The 24,312-nt window shown below is 33.1% G+C and overlaps 1 protein-coding gene across 3 annotated transcripts in view; it reads right to left on the bottom strand.

Moving 5' to 3' along the window:
• PHF14 (PHD finger protein 14) overlaps nucleotides 1–24,312 on the bottom strand; it is a 213,954-nt gene that overhangs the window by 41,111 nt on the left and 148,531 nt on the right. For all 3 annotated transcript variants that reach the window (XM_043588972.1, XM_043588974.1, XM_043588973.1), the window contains one exon: nucleotides 20,943–21,060. In XM_043588972.1, the coding sequence (XP_043444907.1) occupies nucleotides 20,943–21,060 (118 nt within the window). The remainder of the gene's footprint in view (nucleotides 1–20,942; nucleotides 21,061–24,312) is intronic.

Genomic DNA, 24,312 nt, shown 5'->3' with positions numbered 1-24,312 from the left:
ATATTATAAATGGTCTGAAATTTCATTTTTTAAAGATATGCAATGATAAAATACTTCAGAAAATATTTACTTCAAAGCCTCACACACAAAAAAATTGGTCTGACAATTCATTAGAGAAGCCTGAAGACAGTAAAGGTGAGATAAGAAAGAAAGGATTTCTTTAGAAGAGATGTTTTAAAGGGAGTCCCTCTATGAGAGGAATTTTCTGAAGAGTACTCTGAGCGTTTCCCCCTACAAGTCTGAGGGTCACAGAGACTGAGTGGTGATCCGTGTCTGTCTAGCTGTAGTGGCACAGCAGCACAGAAAAAAAAAATCAGGGCCACAGATGGAATGACTGTCTTTCTGAGCTTACAGAGCAAGAGTGTATATGTGCTTATCTTAGGAATAATGATGAGATGTGAAAGAGAGAAGACTCTGGTTATCTAGAGATAGAAAGGGATCTAGCTAGAGAGGACAGCCTATTGGGAATGAGGTGATACCAAGCAAAGAAGAGACAAAAGGAACTTCAGTTCTGAAAATGAGTTGTAAGAAACACACAGGAGAAGGCATCCATCTCTTACTCACATCTAAGGAACTGCAGGTAGGCAAGTCCTAACAATGAGAAATCACCAAAACCTAGAAAAGAAAGCAGCAAAGAGTCGAAGTTCAGAATGGCCCCCATCAAACTCTAGATTTTCTAGGTTGAAGCAGGCCTGAGCTGGTGAGAGGAGAAGTTTTAACTGGTTGAGAGAATGAAGCCTTGACATTAAACTAGACTAGATTTATACACACACACACACAAATAATCCCTTAAGGAGACTGGAAACACCATGAGATATGCCCTGGAGTCACTGGAGAAAAGATTCAGTGGAGCTTGTTTAAAGGCACTAGGAAGAAAGAATTAAGTTGCTTTCTGTTTGTATCTGGTGTTAAATTCAAGAACAAAATCTATTTATATCTGAATAAAAATGAAAGACTACTATTTTAAAAATAGGAATCTGAATAGTCCTTTAACATGGAAAACAGATAAGATCACTTCTATTGTCTTTTACACTCTTCATTTAAAATTAATTTGAATACTGGTATCAATTTCAGACTGCAGGATTTTTTTTTCTCAAATTGCTATGGTGAGTAAAAACTACTAATATTAATTTAAAAAGCAACTAACCATATTTGACCCTATAAGATTACTATCCTAGAGAAGGTTTTTTTGTTTGTTTGTTTATTTTACTGATAAAGGACCACGAACACTTAGAGTATTGATTACACCTCAGGGAAAAATGAGGAGGGGAGAAAGAGTAGGAAAAAAAGAAAAAAATGGGGGATTTTGGAACAGCTAAATCATAAAATTTATTTCACTGCAAAAATTAGATTCTTGAGTAGCAGACTTGGGAGCACTCAAAAAGAAATGGAGAATAAAATGGTACTTAATGTAGTCATGCTGCAAACAGGTTAAAACTTCTACACTGTCACTAGTCAGAAAGAAAAGGTAGACAAGTGTCTAAATCATAGGGCACTTCGCCTTCTTGTAAAAGAGCAGAATGTTTTCTGAAAATATCTATTTCATTCACAATCCTAAAATGACTTCCAGTGGGGGCAAATTAATAACTGATAACTAAATTTAATGAGTAGATACTAGAAGAAATTTTAAATTGAGTTATTAAATAATGATTTTGTTATTGTTGTTGAAACTGCCGCATTAATATAAGGAAATAATGCTGAAATACCTTATATTCATGAATTGCTTTAAGTTACCTATCTGTGCTTTGGAAACTGATTCACAGGTATCTGGTCATCTAAATCTAGAAATCTGATTCTAGAAATAGAATTCACACAATACTATAATGCATAGTCTTTGAAAGTTGAGAAAACAGTCTAGTCCGTCAGGAACACAAAAGTGAACTAATAAAAATGAACTGATGCAGCCTGAACTTTTCAAAGTGATTCTTAAAAATTGTAACCTCTATATGCATACTTTAAAGAGTTTTCAAGCCAGTGAACCAGATAATCATTTGTAGCCATTATTGAAGGTACATTTAACAAAAAACCATCTTAACTTCAATGAAGATATAACACTACAACATAAACCTTTAAGAAACCTTCAGAGAAAACATTAAAATAGATTGCATCTTAGGTGACCAGAGTTTAAATTTAGCATATGAATATAGTTCAGAGGAAAAAAAGAGAACAATATATTAAAGCTAAAAAACTTGTAGAACTGAAATCACTTCAGAACCAAGAGGGCTATGGGAGGTCACAGGTAGAAAATGGTAGAACAACATAGTTATACATATGGATCTTTATCTGAGGGGGATATCTTTATCTGAGGAGGGGGACATTTTTTAACTTCAATTATAGGTTAGGTAACAATTTTCTATTCTCTGGCTGAAAAACAAAAAAAACTGGCAAAAGAATTAACCCAAATGAATCTAAATCATAATTAGGATCTGATCCACTTACAGGTATTCTTTTTGAATAAGAGTTTTTTCTGTAAAAGAATACTGATATTAAAAAATATATATACAAAATCTTTCAATTTGTACACAAAGTGGCTGACACTGAACAAATCAGAATATTCTTAGACTATCTTCGCAAAGAAACTAAATGTGGCTAGTTTTAGTTTCTTTTCACAGTACAGATTTTCAAATTTCACAATTCATGATAAACATTAAGATATAATATTTGATGCAGAAAAAGCATTTGACAAAATACAACATCCTTTCTTGATAAAAACCCTCAAGAAAGTAGGGATAGAAGGATCATACCTCAAGATTATAAAAGCCATTTATGAAAGATCCACCACTAATATCCTCAACAGGGAAAAACTGAGAGGTTTCCCCCTAAGGTCAAGAACATGACAGGGATGTCCACTATCATCACTGTTATTCAACGTAGTACTGGAAGTCCCAGCCTCAGCATTCAGACAAACAACACAAAGAAATAAAAGGCATCCAAATCAGCAAGGAGGAAGTCAAACTCACACTTTGTAGAAGACATGATTATCTATGTGGAAAACCCAAAAGACTCCACAAAAAAACTCCTAGAACTGATCCATGAATTAAGCAAAGTCACAGGATACAAAATCAATATACAGAAATCAGCTGCATTTCTATACACCAATAATGAAGCAGCAGAAAGAGAAATCAAGGAATCGCTCCCATTTACAATTGCACCAAAAATCATAAAATAACTAGGAATAAACCTAGCCAAAGAGGTGAAAAATCTATACACTGAATGAAAACTATAGAAAGCTTATGAAAGAAAATGAAGACACAAAAAAATGGAAAAACATTCCATGCTCACGGATTGGAGAACAAATACTGTTAAAATGTCTATACTACCTAAAGCAATCTACACACTCAATGCAATCCAAATAACACCAGCATTCTTCACAGAGCTAGAACAAACAATCCTAAAATCTATATAAAATGACAAAAAACCTCAAACTGCCAAAGCAATCCTGAAATAGAAAACCAAAGCTGGAGGCATCACAATCCCGGACTTTAGCCCATATTACAGAGCTGTAATCATCAAGACAGTATGGAACTGGTATAAGAACAGACACATAGATCAATGGAACAGAATAGAGAACCCAGAAATGGACCCACAGGTATATAGCCAACTCATTTTTGACAAAGCAGGAAAGAATATCCAATGAAAGAAAGACAGTCTCTTCATCAAATGGTGTTGGGAAAACTGGACAGCAACATTCAGATGAGTGAATCTGGACCACTCTCTTACATCATACACAAAAATAAACTCAAAATGGATGAAAGACCTAAATTAAGACAGGAAGCTAACAAAATCCTAGAGGAGAAAACAGGCAACAAACCCTGTGACCTTGGCCACAGCATCTTCTTACCTGATGTGTCTCCTGAGGCAAGGGAAACAGAAGCAAAAATGAACTATTGGGACTTCATTAAGATAAAAAGCTTCTGCACAGTGAAGGAAACAATCAGCAAAACTAAAACGCAACTGACAGAATCGGAGAAAATATTTGCAAATGACATCAGATAAAGGGTTAGTCCAAAAACTATAAAGAAGTTATCAAACTCAACACCCAAAAAACAAATAATCCAGTGAAGAAATGGACAGAAGACATGAGTAGACATTTTTCCAAAGAAGTCATCCTGATGGCTAACAGACACTCATCATCAAGGAAAAGATGCTCAACATCACTCATCATCAGGAAAATACAAATGAAAACCACCATTAGATACCACCTCACACCTGTCAGAATGGCTAAAATTAACAACTCAGGCAACAACAGACGTTGGCGAACATGTGGAGAAAGAGGAAATCTCTTGCACCGCTGTAGAGAATGCAAACTGCTGTGGCCACTCTGGAAAACAGTATGGCGGTTCCTCAAAAGACTGAAAATAGAACTATCCTATGACCCAGCAATTGCACTACTAGGTATTTATCCAAGGGTTACAGGAGTGCTGTTTCAAAGGGGCACATGTACCCCAATGTTTATAGCAGCACTATTGACAATAGCCAAGGTATGGAAAGAGCCCAAATGTCTATTGACCGACAAATGGATAAAGATGTGGTATACATATACAATGGAATATTACTGGCAGTCAAAAAGAACGAAATCTTGCCATTTGCAACAATGTGGATGGAACTAGAGTCATCAGAGAAAGACAAATATATGACTTCACTCATGTGGAATTTATGATACAAAACAGATGAATATAAGGAAAGGGAAGCAAAAATAACATAAAAACAGAGAGGGAGACAAATCATAAGAGACTCTTAAATACAGAGAACAAACTGATGGTTGCTGGTGGGGTGTTGGGTCGGGGGATAGGCTAAATGGGTGAGGGGCATTAAGGAGGACACTTTTGGGATGAGCACTGGGTATTATATGTAAGTGATGAATCACTGAATTCTATTTCTGAAATCATTATTATACTATATGTTAACTAAGTTGGATATAAATTTACAAAAATAAAAAAGAATTCAGCCAAAAAATATATAAAATAAATAAATAAAATTAATTAAAAAAAAGATATAATATTTGACTCAGGAAAAATATAGTACTTAGTGCCTAATAAAAAATTCACTTTTAGATCCCTTTCCCTCACCTCCTTCCAAGCACAACAGATTAGATTCTGCTGGGTCTACATATATCATCCATATTATCAAGTAGTAGCTCCCCTAACACAGATACTCATTTCATTGAATTATGAAGGGCCTTGAGAAGTTATGGTCTGTCTTCTACACCTTACAGTAGGACCATCTTTAATTAATCTGTTTTAAGAATTACCTCTAGGCTTTATTGCCCTTTTCACTAGAAAGACCCAAACAGATCCTACTTAATAAAGGTATTTTTCATTTTCCTATTACTAGTGGTGATTATTTATAATAGATAAATTATCTGGGTTTCTACACTATGAAAATCTACAGTGGCCTCAGGACAAACTCCAATTTGAGGATCTCATGCAACAAGGAATAAAAAATACCTACTTCAGCATATATGAAAGGAAGTTTCTAAAACACAGCCTCCAGAATCAGGCAGATCTGGGTTTGAATCCCGGTTATACCCACTGCATACATAATCCTTAACTTCTCTGAACCCTGATTTTTTTCCCCACAGAAAGGGAGATAAAAACAGTAACTACTGGGGCGCCTGGGTGGCGCAGTCGGTTAAGCGTCCGACTTCAGCCAGGTCACGATCTCGCGGTCCGTGGGTTCGAGCCCCGCATCAGGCTCTGGGCTGATGGCTCAGAGCCTGGAGCCTGTTTCCGATTCTGTGTCTCCCTCTCTCTCTGCCCCTGCCCTGTTCATGCTCTGTCTCTCTCTGTCCCAAAAATAAATAAACGTTGAAAAAAAAAATTAAAAAAAAAAAAAAACAGTAACTACCTTAAAGACTGTGGTGAGAATTAAATGAGATTATACATTTTAAGTACTTAAATAATGCTAGGTACAAAGAGGTCCTCAATGAATATTAACTGCTATTATTATTTCTAAAATGATACACTTATTTTTAAAATGTTCATATTTTTTGACCCAGCAATTAAACCAAGAGTATATCTATGCAAGGAAATGCACAGTACTTAAAAGTCTGGTTAGAGAAAAATATCTAAAATGTGGAAAATGGTCACATACACAATTGCATAATTTGCCATTATATGACAAAATGTATAATATGAATGCAATTTTTAATGGGTAGGTTGTAGTACGATATACTACTGAAACATGAGCAGAAATGTAATGCCTATAGGTATTATAATAGAAGTAATTTTAAATATTTTCTTTGTTTTTTAAAATTTTCCAAATATTCTACAATGATCATGTATTACATTTATAAGAAATTTAAAAAATGCATAATATGTGTAATTTCTTTTCTGACTCCAATTTTCTCCAGAAAAGCTGACTCAGAGGAAAAAAAAATAAGATAAGCATACATTTTTTAAAGATTTTATATAAAGGATGTTTGTTTTTATTATATTAAAAACTGCTAGTTTGAATTATTACTCTCTAGCGTTAAAGTTAAACAAAACTCAAAGTATGACAACTCAATTATAGCATATTTAGTCATATGTCCAGAACAATATTTCACTTGGAGATCAAGTTGATATGTACTCTGCTACTTAAACACTAAACTTACAGTAATTTTTAAAATTTTTTCCCTGACTTTATTGAGATATAACTGACATGTAACATTGTGTAAGTTTAAGGTGTGCAGTGTATTGACTTGATATACATATATTGCAAAATGATTACTACTATTGTGTTAGTTAACACCTCCACCACATCAAATAATTACCATCTCTTTTTTTTTTGTGGTGAGAATGCTTAAATCTACTTTTTTAGTAACTTCAAAGTGTATAATACAGTATTCTTAACTCTGATTACCATGCTGTTCATTAGATCATCAGAACTTTTTCTGCATTGAAAGTCATTACACCATTTTATATACCCACCCAAAACTCACTTGTTCATTCTTCCTGTTAGAAGTTGCTACTGTAAGATTTTTTAGCTTTTCCTCAGGAGACCACTAGATAGTTGCAACAGAAAACTAAAAGTTACTGGTGAATTTATCACATTATGTCTTTAATTATTATACAGAGCGTATTATTTTTATTCTTTAAAATGTTTATTTTTTTTTTTTGATGGGGGAAGGGAGACAGGTGAAATATGACCTGAATTGAAATCAAGTTGGATGCTTAAACTACTGAGCCACCAAGATACCCCTCAAAGGATAATATTTTAAAAGTCAGAAAGTCTCCCTTGATGAACATCAACTCAGAAAAAGTAGATAGATCATTAAATCCTAAATGCCATGTTTTCCTGCAGCAAAATTGGGTGTGGTACTTAGCTTTGGGTATGGATGCTGTCACCTGCAAAGTAAGAAAAGACAGTGAAAAGAAGCCTATCAAAAAACCCAAAAGATATGGTCTGCTAAGAAGGGAGAAAACCCAGAGAAAATAAGTTCACTGAAAGGCAAGGAAGGAGTCTGCAAAAAAGGAAGAAGTTACCAATAGTATCAATTGCTGCAAAGAAGCAGAAAAAAAGATGAAGCAGAGTAACTGAGGAAGATTCTCAATGGGGGAAAACTGAATTTACAGCTCAGGGAAGATACCTATGATGTTGCTGTGCAGTTCCAGAACTCATAAAGAAGAAAGGGAATATGGTATATTAGTAACCCAGGAATGCTACCGTACTGAACCTGAATCAGGTATCATCAATCTACCTTGATCCTGCCTCGGGCGGGGCAGGGGGTTGAAAGATAGTCCTATTATGAACAGTAAAGTGTGTAGGTATGATAAGTGAATACTTCAAGTAGAAACAAAACTATGTGTAAGAAATTTAAAAGAAATGAGGGTCAAAAGCAGTGGTTCTTAAACTTTAATTATCACCTGTGGTGCTTATAAAAATGCTAATTCTTGAGTAGCATTCTAGAAATACTGATTTAGTAGGTCTGTATGGGGCCTTCCAAACTGCAAATTAAACAGTACTTTAGAAGATCCTGGTGCAGGTGGTTTGTAGGCTTTGAGGAAAAATCATTAGCATTTGGGCAATGTGAGTTGACAAGTGATGAAAATGTCAAATTATGATGTAAATCAGAAAACTGAAAAATTTTTTTTGTAAAGTAAAAGAAGTAATAAAGTGATGTTCACCTAACCTATTAAAATTAGTTAAGGGTTGTTCTGGGGTCCTGTCAAAATAAGAAGTGAAGCTAATAATTTAATATGGAGCAGGACTGGACTAGGCTGGGGCCTATGGGAGGATAGTGTGGACCACAGTCTTATAATTTGCCTTACTTAGCATTTTACCAATGGAAAAGAAGTTAAAAACAGCATATGTGATAGTCCCAAAAAGAGATAGCCAGTTTTTAAAGTAACATGAAGATAAACAGAGAAATTTATATGCTATGGCTAAATAAATATATGTTATTAATGGTTTCTTCTACTGGAAATCAGGGAAGTGGGTAGCAGAGAGGGGAAGAAATATGGGGTGTACAGCAATAGCACTGCTAGGAACTTATCCAAGGGATACAGGAGTACTGATGCATAGGGGCACTTGTACCCCAATGTTCATAGCAGCACTCTCAACAATAGCCAAATTATGGAAAGAGCCTAAATGTCCATCAACTGATGAATGGATAAAGAAATTGTGGTTTATATACACAATGGAGTACTATGTGGCAATGAGAAAAAATGAAATATGGCCTTTTGTAGCAACGTGGATGGAACTGGAGAGTGTGATGCTAAGTGAAATAAGCCCATACAGAGAAAGACAGATACCATATGGTTTCACTCTTTTTTTTTTTTCAACATTTTTTTTTTAATTTTATTTTTGGGACAGAGAGAGACAGAGCATGAATGGGGGAGGGGCAGAGAGAGAGAGGGAGACAGAATCGGAAACAGGCTCCAGGCTCCGAGCCATCAGCCCAGAGCCTGACGCGGGGCTCGAACTCACGGACCGCGAGATCGTGACCTGGCTGAAGTCGGACGCTTAACCGACTGCGCCACCCAGGCGCCCCTATATGGTTTCACTCTTATGTGGATCCTGAGAAACTTAACAGAAACCCATGGGGGAGGGGAAGGAAAAAAAAAAGAGGTTAGAGTGGGAGAGAGCCAAAGCATAAGAGACTGTTAAAAACTGAGAACAAACTGAGGGTTGATGGGGGGTGGGAGGGAGGCGAGGGTGGGTGATGGGTATTGAGGAGGGCACCTTTTGGGATGAGCACTGGGTGTTGTATGGAAACCAATTTGACAATAAATTTCATATATTAAAAAAAAAAAAGAAATATGGGGTGTAAAGCAGGGCTCTAAAGAAGTTACATGTATAAATCACTACCCTTTGACTCATACATGTAAAGCACGTATTTGAGATCTACTTTTCCAAACGAAATGCATTACTAGCATAGAGTAAGTATAAATTGCCTTAAGAAAGAGGCTTTCTCTTGGCATAAATGCTGTAAGACATACTGAAGGCATATAATCATGCTATGAAATTCCAAATATGTTTACACAGTATGCTCTAAAAGTTAATAACCTGAATTTCCAGACTCCACAAAGAATGTGAAAATGCTAGCCCAGAACCTCTCACATTTCCATCCTTTGGAAGTTTTCAAACATTTATATGGTAAAAGAATGTGCTGCTGATATATATGCCTGTTCTCTAAAAGTCATTTGTTAGGCTTGATGAAACCTTTCATTATCAAAAACTGTATACACTTTGACAAGGTAGACTCATAAATTATCTTACACCTGTCTTCAATGATTTGTTACTTTTAAATTTTATTTTATTTACTTTTTATTTTCATTTCATTTTCAGGTTTATAGTTTTCATGACCTTCACAAGGAAATAATACCCCTCTCCAGTCTATGAGAAATTTCTTGGGTATTTCTTTACCTATTAAAAAGTATATCTTTAGTTAAAAACAAGTTTCCATTTATGTCTTTTTCTATATATAGAAACATATATCAGTTATGTCTTTTTCTGTTGTTCAATACTTGGTAGAGCCAACGTTTTAAATATGACAGTAAACTTTTACTTTTTAAATATCAGCCTTCTACTTACAAAGTAAAGTAAATACATTAATGTATGATCTGTTCAATTCATAGAGGACTTTAATTCTATATTTAATGCGAAAGTCATTACCACCAATATTAAAGAAAAAACTATTTGCTAATGATACACAATAGATTTAGAAAAAAATACTTTATGGAATACTATAGTATATAATTTTAAAAGTTTAGAGAGCCACAAGTGCCTTAGTTTAAAAACCAGATTAATTATAAAGATAACTTTCCATTACCTCTTAACCCTAGCAAGAAATTAAAGCAAATGGACTTTTCTTTGTGAATGAAAATGTTAGACATGACCTTACTCTGTTTCATGTGAAAGGGACAAGAAAGATTTTTACCTGGTGCATGAAGACAAAAAGTAAAACACAGAAAACTGCTCTTCAGATTACTTTTTAAAAACATTTTCTACATTTGAAAATCAGGACATTAGCACTAATTTTGAATTTTTCCCTGTGTAATTAAAATGCTCATTTAATTTTTTTGAAGTTTATTTTTATTTATTTTGAGAGAAAGAGAACATGTTTGCACAAGTGGTAGAGGGGCACAGAGAAAAGAGGGAGAGGCCGAATCCCAAGCAGGCTCCACACTGTCAGCATGGAGCCCAATGCAGGACCCAATCCCATGAACCATGAGATCACGACCTGAGCCAAAACCAAGAGTTGGAAGTTCAGCTGACTGAGCCACCCAAATGCTGCTAAAATGCTTGTGTATTTTTAAGAATTAGAAGGGATGTCATTTACTGAGTATCTCCAATATTCCAAGTATTGCCATTAAGCCTTTCACAAATAAGCAACCTGAAGCTTACTGAACTGAAACAACTTACTAAATTTCACAAGCATTGTAGGGGCACCTGGGTGGTTCAGTTGGTTGAGCATCCGACTTTGGCTCAAGTCATGATCTTGTGGTTTGTGAATTCGACTCCCACATTGGGCTCACTGGTGTCAGGGCAGAGCCCACTTTGGATCCTCTGTCCCCCCCATTCTCTGCCCTTACCCTGCATGTGCTCTCTCAAAAATAAATAAACATTAAAAAAAAAGAACTATAAACTGCACAAGCATTGTAAATAATTAATATCTGAACCCAGTTTGTTTCTTTTCAGCATTCATAAAGCTCTTTATTCTACAATGTATTGTGTATTTTCACTTTCTGTATACCTTAAATAACTCTATTTTGTTACTCAACAATGCCTCAGATTATAAGAAACCCCATAAATTTAATAGCAAATTTTTAAGAAAAAATATTATCACTTAAAAATATAAACTGCTTACAGACACCCTAATTTCAGAAATGTCAAAAAATGAACATGTTAAAATGTAAGAAACATGGCATAACATACATTGGCTATGCCTCCAACCCCTAATATCTTATCAATCTTGGTAAAGATTCTATCAGAATGTCTAGATTAGAATTCTTAAATATATTTGATTTCAGAACTCCATTCCATTAACTTTCAGAGTTTATTCTTTTGTTTTTCTTAGCCTAGATCTGAAGAAGTCTGTCTTAGTTGTAGGTAAAGGGTACTACCTACACCACAATATGTAGCTTAGAAAGATTACTTTTTAATAGATAAGTAATTCTATGCAATGATGAAATAATTAAAATAAATATTTAATAAATTAGAATAAACTATCTACAACTAGAATACATGAGATCTCACTCTGTTTTTTGAAGCTAGGAGTTAAGCCTTCCCCATTATTTCCTTTAGCTTCACAGCTTTGAGAACAGGCTAGCCTTTTTCAACTAGGACCATCTCTTTAGAGCAAACAGTATCTCTCACCCTCAAATCATCTATAAATACTGGAATAACAAGTTTACATAACTAATGTATTCTACATTCTTTCTTAATTCTTACATTATTATATAATCCAAATTTAATAATGCTGGGTTAATAGGTAAAAATATTCTTATTAACTTTTTAAAATCTGTAATGAAAATCCTTCAGTCTACCAGATTTTTTGTAGGTCACTTTTCCCTGCAACATAATATAAAAGTAAAAAAAAAAACTATTTTAAAACTAAAGGAGGGGCGCCTGGGTAGCTTGGTTGGTTAAGCGTCCAACTTCAGCTCAGGTCATGATCTCACGGTCCGTGAGTTCGAGCCCCGCATCGGGCTCTGTGCTGACAGCTCAGAGCCTGGAGCCTGTTTCAGATTCTGTGTCTCCCTCTCTCTCTGCCCCTCCCCTGTTCATTCTCTTCTCTGTCTCCAAAATAAATAAATGTTAAAAAAAAATAAAAAAAAAAAAAACTAAAGGATAGTATAAAGTTGGTGAGTTTTGAAAGGCATTCCTATGTATGGCACCCTACTGTACTTTGATTAATTATCTCTCAGTTATGAGTTAGTTTCTTATCACATATGATATTCCACAGCATGCTATGCAAACGCATCAGGCCCACATGCCATCTAAATTAGAAAGTGGCTTGGTTTTTCCAGTTTGTAGTAAATGTAACTTAAAAAGTGATTTAGTGTTTCAATTTTGAAAATTATTAATATGAAAGAATTGTCTAATTTTAGAAGTCCCAGTCATTTTTTTTCTGTGAATATGAAGTTCAAATACATACACGTGTATGTCATAAACACTAACAAACTGTACCTGGAGGAGAGAAATCATATGTACAAAAAGATTCTTAAGGAATACCTGACCAAGACATATTGAAGTATACCAATACACTTAACATGTATTACATAGTCCCCATGGAAATTACTACAGAACTAAACAGATCAGTATAGATTCCAATTCTATTATGAAGAATAACCATAAACAGTCTTTGTTTGGCTAAAATTATTACTTGATAAAATATTACCTAGGAATAGGTTTCAGAAAATGTCTAGGACAATCAAAGAACCTTTTTAAGCAAGCAATAATGACAAAAAATAAGTTGTTTGTCCATAAATGTTCAGTTTAAAAAAATACACTCTACTTTTTAAAAAAACATAGTATCATCTGTAATTAGTAAAATTTTTAATGGCTATTACTTCTTATTGAATTCATACATCATTGTTACTAGTCTCAAAGTACAATACTCAGTTAGAAACTAAGGGCTTAAATAAGATATTTATACAAACGATTTTGTGGAAAATGCTTGAGTTCAGGCATATAATAGAGTTCAGGCAATACCCTGAACATAACCCAGATGTAAAGCAGAAGATAACTGGAAGATTGTGGGTTTTATCCCCCACACTAGCAAAGAGGTAATCTAAAGTTTAATATGTAACTACAGCTATCATCAAGGATAACCACACCAGTTTTAATTCTCATAATTTTAGTAAGTCTACAAACCACCACAGATTTGTTCTATGGGATTCCACTGTAAGAAACTATATAAACAACTTTTCTCCAAACTTTTACATACCTGTACCAGTAAAAAAGCCAATCAGAATTCAGTAAAGCTTGCTAAAGCACACTGTTGTAAGTTCTAATGCTTGTCACACAAATGCTAGAATACTGAATTAAAACAGTTAGGTGTTATGTTTTACCTAAAATGACTTCTTTGTCAACCATGCTAAATTCAGAAACTTAAAATTTAACCTAATAAAATCCAAGAGGTCAAATGAATAGCTAAAATATTTTAAAAATATTTGTTTTAACGGGTCATTTGTATACTTCAAATTTAAAAGACCTTTAACACCCAACATGGGGCTCAAACTCACAACCCCAAGATCAAGAGTTGCATGTTCCACCTTCTGTGCCAGCAGGTGCCCCTTAATTTTATATTTTTTCATAAATTGTCATTATACATAAAATCAGACATCCACTTTCCAATATTACCAGGTTCAATTACATGTGCTAATTTAATGTACTATGGCAAGATACTCCTTGGAAAGATTGTCTTGTTCAGTTCGTAAAGGGGCAAGATTCACAATTAGTGTTTTATTTGAAAGTGAATAGTTACCTATGCAGTTTTTACTCAACTATATCAGTTATAGAATTCTAGTTGCTTAATGCAGAAAATTGGAAAATAAAGATGAAAAAAAAATCATACTTTCCCTACTCAGGGATTTCTAATACAAATGATTATCAAAAAGTACCACTTGCCTCAGCAGACATGCATAGCATTTGTAGTTCCAGAAAATTTTTCATAGGGATTTAGATGACATTTCTCTACATATGAATTCAATTTATTATTGCTCTACACTATATAGATCAAGTAAGAGTGAACCAAATGGAGTTCTCCAAGCTAAGACAGTTAATCTGGTAGTAGTCAGATAATGACCTGTCATGTATAATCCATGGCTTTTCACCAAACAGAGCTTAAATAAGGATGAAAAGCTAAAATCATAACTGGCACAGTCACTGTAAAATATATGATGTATATGACTTGAATGAAGCACTCTTAAAAAATATTTATATATGTTCATTTAACCATGGCAAAATAAATGATCTTCATTTTGGGTGTGTTAACAGAAGTTGTTGAGATCTACATTAAGTACACTCTAGGAAAAGACTGAATAGTGAATTGTGCCCTATATTTTAAAAAATTTAAAAATTTAAAAAAATACATTAAAAAAAACCTGTGCCCTATATCTAAAAAAAGTACTTAATCTACCTTGGATTTTATATGTAAGTATACAACATAATTTTAAAACAGTTTGTTGACATTTCACTTGGGTTTTGGCATTGTGTATATTTGTTTTAAAGTTCTAAAAAAGTTAATTTTTAGGTGAGAATCTTTCTTAATAACTGAAGACTTCATAAAATACATAAAACAGATTCTTATTCTTGACTGCTCATTAAAATAATTTAGGGAGCTTGTAAAAAATATAGACGTCCACTCTCATTCCCTCTCTCACTTCTTCCTGAACAATTCAGTCTAAAGCCCATTAGGTTATAGTAAGCAAAATAGGTGTCCATGTTGGGTGGCAGTGGAGGGTGATGAGAGATTAGTTTTGTATCAGGGGACTAATTATATAAGAATATTTCAGAATAATGGGAACTAGTTTTCTGTCAGGGAGTTAGAAATATAGAAAGGGAGAAAACTGGAATGGTTTCCAGTATCTATAAAGGCAGAAATGGGTATGTGTACATATACATCTAGTCCTTCACTCTGTCTAGAAGAACTAGGAGGAATGACACTGCAGTAACAATGAGCACATCTAGTACCCACATCTTGGTTTCTAAATACTACTCTCCACTGAAAGAACTGGAGCTCCTTGGAGAAATGGCTGGTTCTAGGACTAGGGAAAGGGAAAGTACAGTTGAGTCTGGAATATCTTTAGTAAGGAAATACTTAAAGATTGCTGGGATCATGTCAAAAGGACATAGATGCCAAGCTGAAGTGGGAGAAGGCAGTCTGAAGTGGCTTCCGTTAGCCAAAACTGGGACAATTTGAAGATCAAAATAAATGATAATAACCAATATAATCCACTGAATAAAACAGAAAATGAAAGTCTGATGAGGATAATTTGGATAATATGGATATTTGCATAGTCTCAAGGTTAGACAAATTAACGAATTAATTAGAAAAGGGAAGAGAATGGGAGAGACTTGCAGACAGCTCCTTAGTCAAGTGATTACCATCTATGGTTCATATTGAAGTCATGTATCACCTGAAAGAATGCATACTGAATCACATCTGTGGCATTTCTTATCAAAGATGCATAAAATGAATCTAACTATAAAAAGGATTTAAAAAATACAAAGTAAGACATTCTACAAAATAACTGCCCTGTAATCTTCAAAAGTGGCAAGGTCATGAAAATCAAGGAAAGAATAAGGGACTGTCCAGACTAAAGAAACATGAAAAATAAATGCAACAATGATTCTGTACTAGATCCTTTTGCTATAAAGGAAATTTCTAAGATAAATGGCAAGACTTGAATACTGAGGATTCGATGGTAATAACATTAATTTTCTGTTTTTGTTGGTTATATTTGGGACATGAAAGAGGATGAAAAAACACAAATGCAAAGCAGAGGTGTGACAAATGTAGTTTCTGAAAGATTATTTTAGTACCAGTATAGAAGTATGGTCTCCAGGCATTTTTGTTGATATGCCCCATACTAAAAATATTTTAAATATGTATCAAAATATATTTGTGTGAAGTTATATCATGTTCCACAGTATTAATATATTATTTACATTATAAAGCACAGACATACAAATTAAAATGGGATGTTATACAGAATTAAGTTGACTTAATAAGACATCTTGTCTATCTCTTAGGGTACAAACACTTCATTTTGGAGGCCACTAGTAAAGAGAATTGGTAAAAGAGAAGAGTATGGCAGACCTATTTAGATAGTTTCCAAAACAGGAGAAACTGAAAAAATGAGGAAAAAGTGAGGCACTGAATCAACACAGGAACAATGGAGGAAAGGAACAAAGAGCACACTGGGGAAACATTTAAGGAAGAAAACTTCTCTTAGAGGACTCAGAGAATGATTTTCTGTAAGGCACAAGGATGGGTAAGGCTTGAAGATGATTCCAGGTATTTAGGTTGGGTGAACAAATGGAACAGAGAGGGAGGAAAACTAAGAGAGAGGTGAAGAGGATGATTAGGAACATGGGGCCCCTGGGTGGCTCAGTCAGTTAAGTGTCTGACTTAGGCTTAGGTCATGATCTCATGGTTCATGAGTTTGAGCCCCACATTGGGCTGTGTGCTAACAGCTCAGAGCCAAGAGCCTGTTTTGGATTCCCCCACCCCCACCCCCCACCCCCCGGCTCTCACTGTCTCTCTCTCAAAAATAAATAAGCATTGAAAAAAATTTAAAAAAGAACAAAATGCATTATTTTTCCAGGCATATAATACTCATTAACATTAGTATTACGGCAACATAGTAAAAAGCAGGGGAAAAAAATTCCTAAGGCATGGTGATAGGTAGCAATGAACTAGCTGCACTGAATATAAACTTAATACACTGGCTAGATAGCTGCTGCCTTAGTCAAATGTCTTTGAAGCACAGCCTATGGGAGAAGATATGTTTTGTGCATATGTGTTTCCATGTGTTTGTATATGTGTAGATTTGTGTTTCTGTGTGTGCACACATATATGTATATATCTGTGTCCATGTAGTCATTTTACATGAAACCTAAAGTGAATTTAAGTAGGTTTATAATAGGTAAAGTCAGAGAAAGTCTTATCATGCCATATTTCATGGGTTCAGGTAGAATAAACACTCATTCTATATACAAATATTGAATGGTTATCTTGTCATACCTGAAAATGATATCAAATTATGTGTCAATTATTTCTCAATTTAAAAAAAGTCATTCTACTTTTAGGTAAATTGTAATTAAATCAATATTATTGAAACTACACTTAGGTGTATTTTATCATGTGCTAAAACTTAAAATTATGGATTATGTTATGGTTAATCTTCTTAGACTTGAGCAGAATTTTCATAAAAGTAATAGGCAGGATTTGTGACAGAAGATTTTTGCCCTCACAAAGCCGATAATGATAAACCTATTACTTAAGAGACAAAGTCATGTATAAATATATTATGCTGCTGAGAATATACATGGCATTATTTTTGTTTCCTCTGCTACACAAAATTTGGAGACAATGTTAAGAGTTAAATTAATGTTTAAAGTGCAATGTATTTTCAAGCACGTATTCAACTATATACCCTCTAAAATTTATCTAAAATTCTAAAATTCTAAGCAAAATAAATAACTTACTTGGGAGTCAAATTTTTAGAATAAAAGTTAAGACTCCTTGGACTTAATAATCCTGACTACCACAGAGAAAGGAAGTTGGATATACATTTTATAGCTGTAAGAATTTTATACTTCACTCCCCTCCCCCCCCCGTAAATTTATTAGCAACTGATTCACTTTCCTTCTCCTGGCAGCAACTATTTTTATCTTAGTTTTCATATCATTAAAATATATGAACATGGCAAATACACACAGTATTACCTAACAAATAATAGTCCACTAAATGTAATAGAGGAAAATCAAGGACAAGCAAAGTATATTAATTTCCACTGTAGGTTTCTTTTAGGCCCTACAATGATACTAATTTTGACTGATACACTAGTTTTGACTCAGATATTAATAACATACTGATTTCTAAATTTAACAGCTTCTGCAGCAATTCACTGAATTATAAAGCATGATATTATCTATCAATGCTTTCTTTGGACCCAAACTAGCCAATATCTTTCTAAGAAAAATGTAAACAAATTTACTACCTGCTAGTTAGGAATGAACATCTTCAACAGTGAACAAATCAGAATGGATCCAACAACAAATATTAATTTTCCAGCTTAACTATTACATTAAATTTAATTTTTTATTGGAAAAAAAGCATAACTATACAATAGTCATGTTGTTATGACAAAAATACAAATCTACTTCACTGCTGTAAACCTTATAAAGTAAAATGCTATGACATTCCAAAGATTAGACACTATATTTGGATGAAATTTTGATCATGTTGGTTGTTTATTATCTCGTATTCAATCAGAGGTCAGAATACAGAAAATATATTGCAAGTTTTCTAACAATGTGCCTTCTTAATGGATTTCCATTCAGAGTAGAAGACCTATTGTCTCATAAAGAGGGAAAACAAAAACAAAAATAAAAATATCTTATCCTTCTCAATGGTACTGGCATTCTACTGCATTAAGAAATATATGATAGGGGCATCTGGGTGGCTCAGTGGGTTAAGCATCTGACTTTGGTTCAGGTCATGATCTCAAGGCTCATGAGTTCGAGCCCCACATTGGGCTCGCTGCAGTCATTGCTTCAGATCCTCTGTCTCCCTCTCTCTGCCTCTACCTGGCTCGCACTCTCCCTGTATCTCTCAAAAATAAATAAAAATTAAAAATGTTTTTTAAAAGATTAAAAAAAAGAAATGTAAGATATACTCCTAACATGTATATAAATAGGCCCCCTTTAATTTTCAGTATTCATTAATGAAGTTACTATATAACTTTAAGCCATTCCTTAAGCACTGTATACAATGCTACACATTTATAGTAGTACAGAACCTTTTTAAAAGAATATACACAAAAAGGTGTATTTTTAAAGGGCAATAATTATTTTTTTAAAAGATGTTTTCCTTATTTGCTTGTTGAGAGTAGAGGAAACCCCAAACAAAAAATGTATTAGAAAAATCATATTATGGAGTGCCTGGGTGGCTCAGTAGGTTGAGCACCCGACTTTGGTTTTGGCTCAGGTCATAATCTCACATGGGATCATACCCGGGTTGGGCTCTGTGCTGGAAGCACAGAGCTGCTTGGAATTCTCTCTCTCCCTCCCCTCTCCTTGGCCCCTCCCCTGCTCAAATGCTCTCTCTCTCTCTCTCTCTCTCTCAAAATAAACTTAAAAAAAAAAGAAAAAAATCTTACACCACAAACAGTCCCATAAGACAACTCTCTATAATCTACAGTATAATCACTATTTTTTTCCATTTAAACACAATTTCTGTACAGCATTTTTAAATTATGCAATATAACTTTTGCTATTAAATATAATACCTCTTAAATCTGGGTCTTAATAAAATGCCTGGAAAATAATTCTTGATATCGTATAGTTTAAAATCTTGAGCAAAAAAGCTTGATTATTAGTAATAAAATGCAGAGTATATTCCACTTCAATAATTATTATGCTAATATATAAATTTTGTAATAAATTTGGTTTAAAAACCCTTTAAATAGCTTTTTTTCTATAATAAAATGTTTTTCTGTAGTTTTTCACAAATCACTTTTTATAGATGGTGTCTGTGGTAACCTGGAACAAATTATTTTAACTGAAAAAAATACATTTTATTTTTGTTTTTATTTTTACTACAGCTTGTACATTATTAAAGGTAAAACTGCAAAAATTATACAGATATCTATTATGCCTTTAGGATTACTCATGATTTTGGTATGTTCTAAAAATAGTAGCTTTTTATCCTTTGGAGGATCTCAAATTAAAAGTGGATCATTTATTAATGAATTAGTAGACTCAATCCACATACCACTCTCTATGGCCATTATCAAGGTTCTTAAACATTTGAAATTAGAATCTAAAGGCAACAATTTGGCCAAAAAATATGTATATGTACAGAAATATATATTTGATTCCACAATCAAAAAGGAATTTAGTATTAATTTTAATTGACTCTAGGAGAGACAAATGCATTTAAGTGACATTTAAGAAAGATGGCTTCATGTCCATATTACAATAGATAGCTAATTTCCACTGTCTACTTACGGAAGAACAATCTGATTAACCTGCAGCTGATCAAAATTTCTTATTTCAAATATATCTCAAACTGCAGATTACCACAATTTAAGGTTATAATGTTGGTATTCAAAAGATATAATTTCCATTTTTGGAGATAAACTATTAAACAACCTTATTGTCCTTTCTAATTATGTAAAAACTAGTTTTGTCAAAGAACAGACTTTTCTTCCCCCCCCCCATGATCATCTGTTTTGTTTCTTAAATTCCATCTGTAAGTGAAATCATATGGTATTTGTCTTTCTCTGACTTATTTCACTTAGTTTTCAAACAGCCATTATTAAAAATTAATTCACAATATACTTAATGAGTTATCTACAAAATAAAATTGGATTTTATTGGTTATTCTGTTGATTCATATTTATACACATTAATATATATTTGTCAAAACAAATGTCTCATGACTCAAGCCAGAATTACCCTGCCATTCCCTAGGTGTGGTAAATAAGCGCAGGGTGACTTTCTTTGGTGACTAGAACACTATTTAATATATTACAGTAACATAGAAAATACACAAAATTTACAGCTAAAACATTTCAGAAGATATTTATATAACTTAGTAGAGCTGTTTATTCCATAATTTAAGGGCAATAAAATCACCATGGCTAAATAGTCTTGAAGTACATTAGATTAAAATGTTGGTTATTCATAATTCTAATTCTCTTCAAAATCAGGAAGCTGATGGTATGATATGGCTATCAAAATGAAGTGAAACACTTTTTCTTATGGACTTTTCTCCTTACCTTAGAAGATGAAGAATCACACTCCTGACATATCCACCCATAGCCTGTTTGTTTAGGAGACTTTTTCAAAGGGGGATCCAAACAGCCAAAATGGTAGCACAGTCTGCATTCATCACACCTGTAGGGTAAAGAGATTTATGGTGTATCTAAATAATATTAAAAACTATCTTTTACAAAGACAAATGGCAAATTACCATACATTTCAACACTGTTAATTCTTCCCTTAGTTCACAAGATTATTAAATTAATGTCTATGACAAAGACAATCTAAAGCTGAAATCTATGTTTAAGGAGAAGACAAAATACAACAATAAAATTAACACACAAAATAAATATCATTCAGAACACTTTGATAGCAGAAATGTTGAGAGCATATGAATGAATGTGTATAGCCAAATGTGTTCATAACACATTTTCAATTTTAAACATCAAGAATTAATTATTCATTAGTTAAAAAACATTTAATATAAGATGTATATAATTCTAGATTATGAATTTAATCTAATACATTGTGATTACTTAAAAAAATTTAAGCTGTAATCAATTCTATACAATGTACCTTATCACTCTTTCTCCAAGTGAAAGTAGATTGTAAATACACTTTCTAATGTTTATAGCATGTTAACACAATCTAGCAAATAAAAATCATTCTAAGAATTTGGTATTATTTTCTCAAATACAAAATATTCTCAAAATTACCTGTCACTCTCTCTCAGTGCATTTGGTTTTTCAGAGTACCTCCTAGTACATCCTTAAGCTTATCAACAAATATTTTGATACTGTCTTTGCCACCCTATAATGTGCAAAATCTAAGAAAACTATCATACCTATTCTTCGTTTCAGACAATCTCATCCTGCTGACAATGAAGAAAGATCTGCATTATTTCATTGTTTTGTACAATAAAATTTGCATCAGTTGGAATAACAAGACCAAAATTTAACAACAAACAACAAAGATGTATACATCCAATAGAAAGGATTTTGTCCTCATTTTATTTGTGTTCTTTTAAGTTAAAAAAATACTTTTCTTCAGTCTGTCAGATTCTCTTTATTTACTGTCTCTCTTACTAATTTACAACTTAAAATGTTGAGAAATCCAAATATGAAACCACGAAGAAATTTTTATAAAGCATGTGTTACTCAATAAATTGAAAAATTACTATTCAATAACCTTTATTAGAAAAAAGGGGGGAAAGAACTATTGTTAGAAACAACACACCAAGAAAAAACACTGATTTTTAAAAACCATCAGAATAAAGGGGAGTATAAATCACATTTAGGTAAAAATTTCAAATCACGCTACAAAATCCAATGTCCCAAAGACCCATTTTGGAGATCAAGTTTCAGAAAGTTAGCAACTTAGTTAAGTTACTCAGGTATAAAAAAGTTTAAAACATAATATGTTGTAAGTTTACCCATTTTTCCTGTAAACTTTCTCCTTATGAACCATATACATTTATGCAGTTTTCCAAAACCCTGATTTTAGACTCAAGACACGGAGTCGAAAAGAATGATCTACCATGATAATTCTAATTACATGAAAAACAAAATCAAATAGGAATAACAGTACTTTATATACTATGCCAATATTATAAATAAACCAAAAACACATTTAAAGGCAGTCAAAGTATTCAAATACCTGTTGTTCTGGCATTAAGAAAAAATAACAAGAGAATATATAGCGAACATGAAATGTAACATAAAGAAACTAAATGGCAAGCCCACACAATTTTATGTTCTTTCTTGTCAATATAACTTATTTACCTTTAAGTAGTTAAAATTTCAATTATATTATGTATAGTTACAGGAACCTTCAGAATATGAGCACTTCTGAATTTATGAGAAAGTTGAGACTTCTAGATAGCTGAGGCCATATTCCTTCAAACATGAAAACTAGTGTTTCTACCATTTTGATGGAACATTTAAAAAGAATCACATTCTTTACTTCAGCAAGAAAATAAATATAATTTACTTTATCTTTGTCCTATCAGGGTCATGAATACAAGTAACACATGCTGCTAAGTGTTTAACTGTGTTTGGAATACTATCTGCTGTTCTATTTGAATTCTTGTATTCAACTTTCATAGGTTTTCAGGGTATTAATTTGCTTGAAAAGTGTCAGCTACTGCTTTCTGATATTGTAACTCTATTTGTCTAAGCATTTTCCTAACAATAATTTGTTGTGGATTTAGAAAACAGATCTTTAACCTTAGTAAGACTATGCAAATGGACAATAAAAAGACATGAAAATGAGAACTTCTGAGTTAAGTACACGGACTCAATTTCAGTTTACTACATAGTCTTTTTTGCTTCACTTTAGGTTTTGGTAAATGTTCCTTAGAGTTCAGACTGCCAATAATCTGGGCTCTTGATAGGTGGAGAGTTATGGTATTACTGTTTTGCTAGTTCATATCAAATTATAACCTAATTATTGCATATTTACTTTAAAACTCTGTGTCATAACTTCAAATTATGATTTCTATTGTATAAGTCACATCAAACAACATGATGAATATAAAGGTATATCTCAATTCGTTGTTTTGTAAATAATTTGTTTATATCACCTGCATAGATGAAGGGGATTCTTATTGTTACCTATGTATTTCCAGCTAATAACTTTAAGAATAAGTTTGCTACAATGATACAGTTCCAATTTATAGCTAATTCCAATTAACTGTAAAATCAGGTTATCAGCTCAAGAATAAATGCACTGGGAAAACAAAGGTTGTATATGCTAGATTTGTTAGACAATAATGTTGAAGTATATGCCATTTGGAAATGACCTAATTCTACTGATTACTTCATTAGTAATACCTTTTAGAATGACTTACTCTCCCTGTGGAACTCTAATGTATTTGTGATGGGTCTCAGAGGAAAGGCAGAATTTACTTGTCAGAATTAGGGGGTGATATGGAAGTTCTTTCAAGTTATAGCTCATTCACCAGTAAATAAAAACTGTAATCCCAAGAATAAATAGCAAAAAAGAGTAGTTAATACACTTAGGAACTGCTAAAATCCAGGAGAAAAAAACACAAAGAGAAATAAATCAATCCTGAAATCAATAGCTCTGTTAATAAATATGCAAATAAAAGTTCTTTCTACAAATGACTGAAATTATTTCCATGTGGAAAAAGTATGGTTGTTTTTACATTAGAATATGGAGGACATCCATAGATTTATGTGCTGGTAACAAAATATCCTGAATGATACAAGTAAACTTGAACAGAATGTGTACTAATTAATATATCAGAGACGAATATAAGAGATACCACAAAGAATCCTAGAAACCAAAGAATAATGTAGATGGTAAAAACAGTGGATTACTTATTTCATGCACATACAAACACCACTATGAAAACTCTGGCATATT

Source organism: Prionailurus bengalensis, chromosome A2, assembly GCF_016509475.1.
Source record: "Prionailurus bengalensis isolate Pbe53 chromosome A2, Fcat_Pben_1.1_paternal_pri, whole genome shotgun sequence".
Taxonomy (NCBI): Eukaryota; Metazoa; Chordata; class Mammalia; order Carnivora; family Felidae; genus Prionailurus; species Prionailurus bengalensis.
The sequence above is the reverse complement of the archived record's forward strand: the minus strand, read 5'-3'. Positions and strand labels throughout refer to the sequence as shown.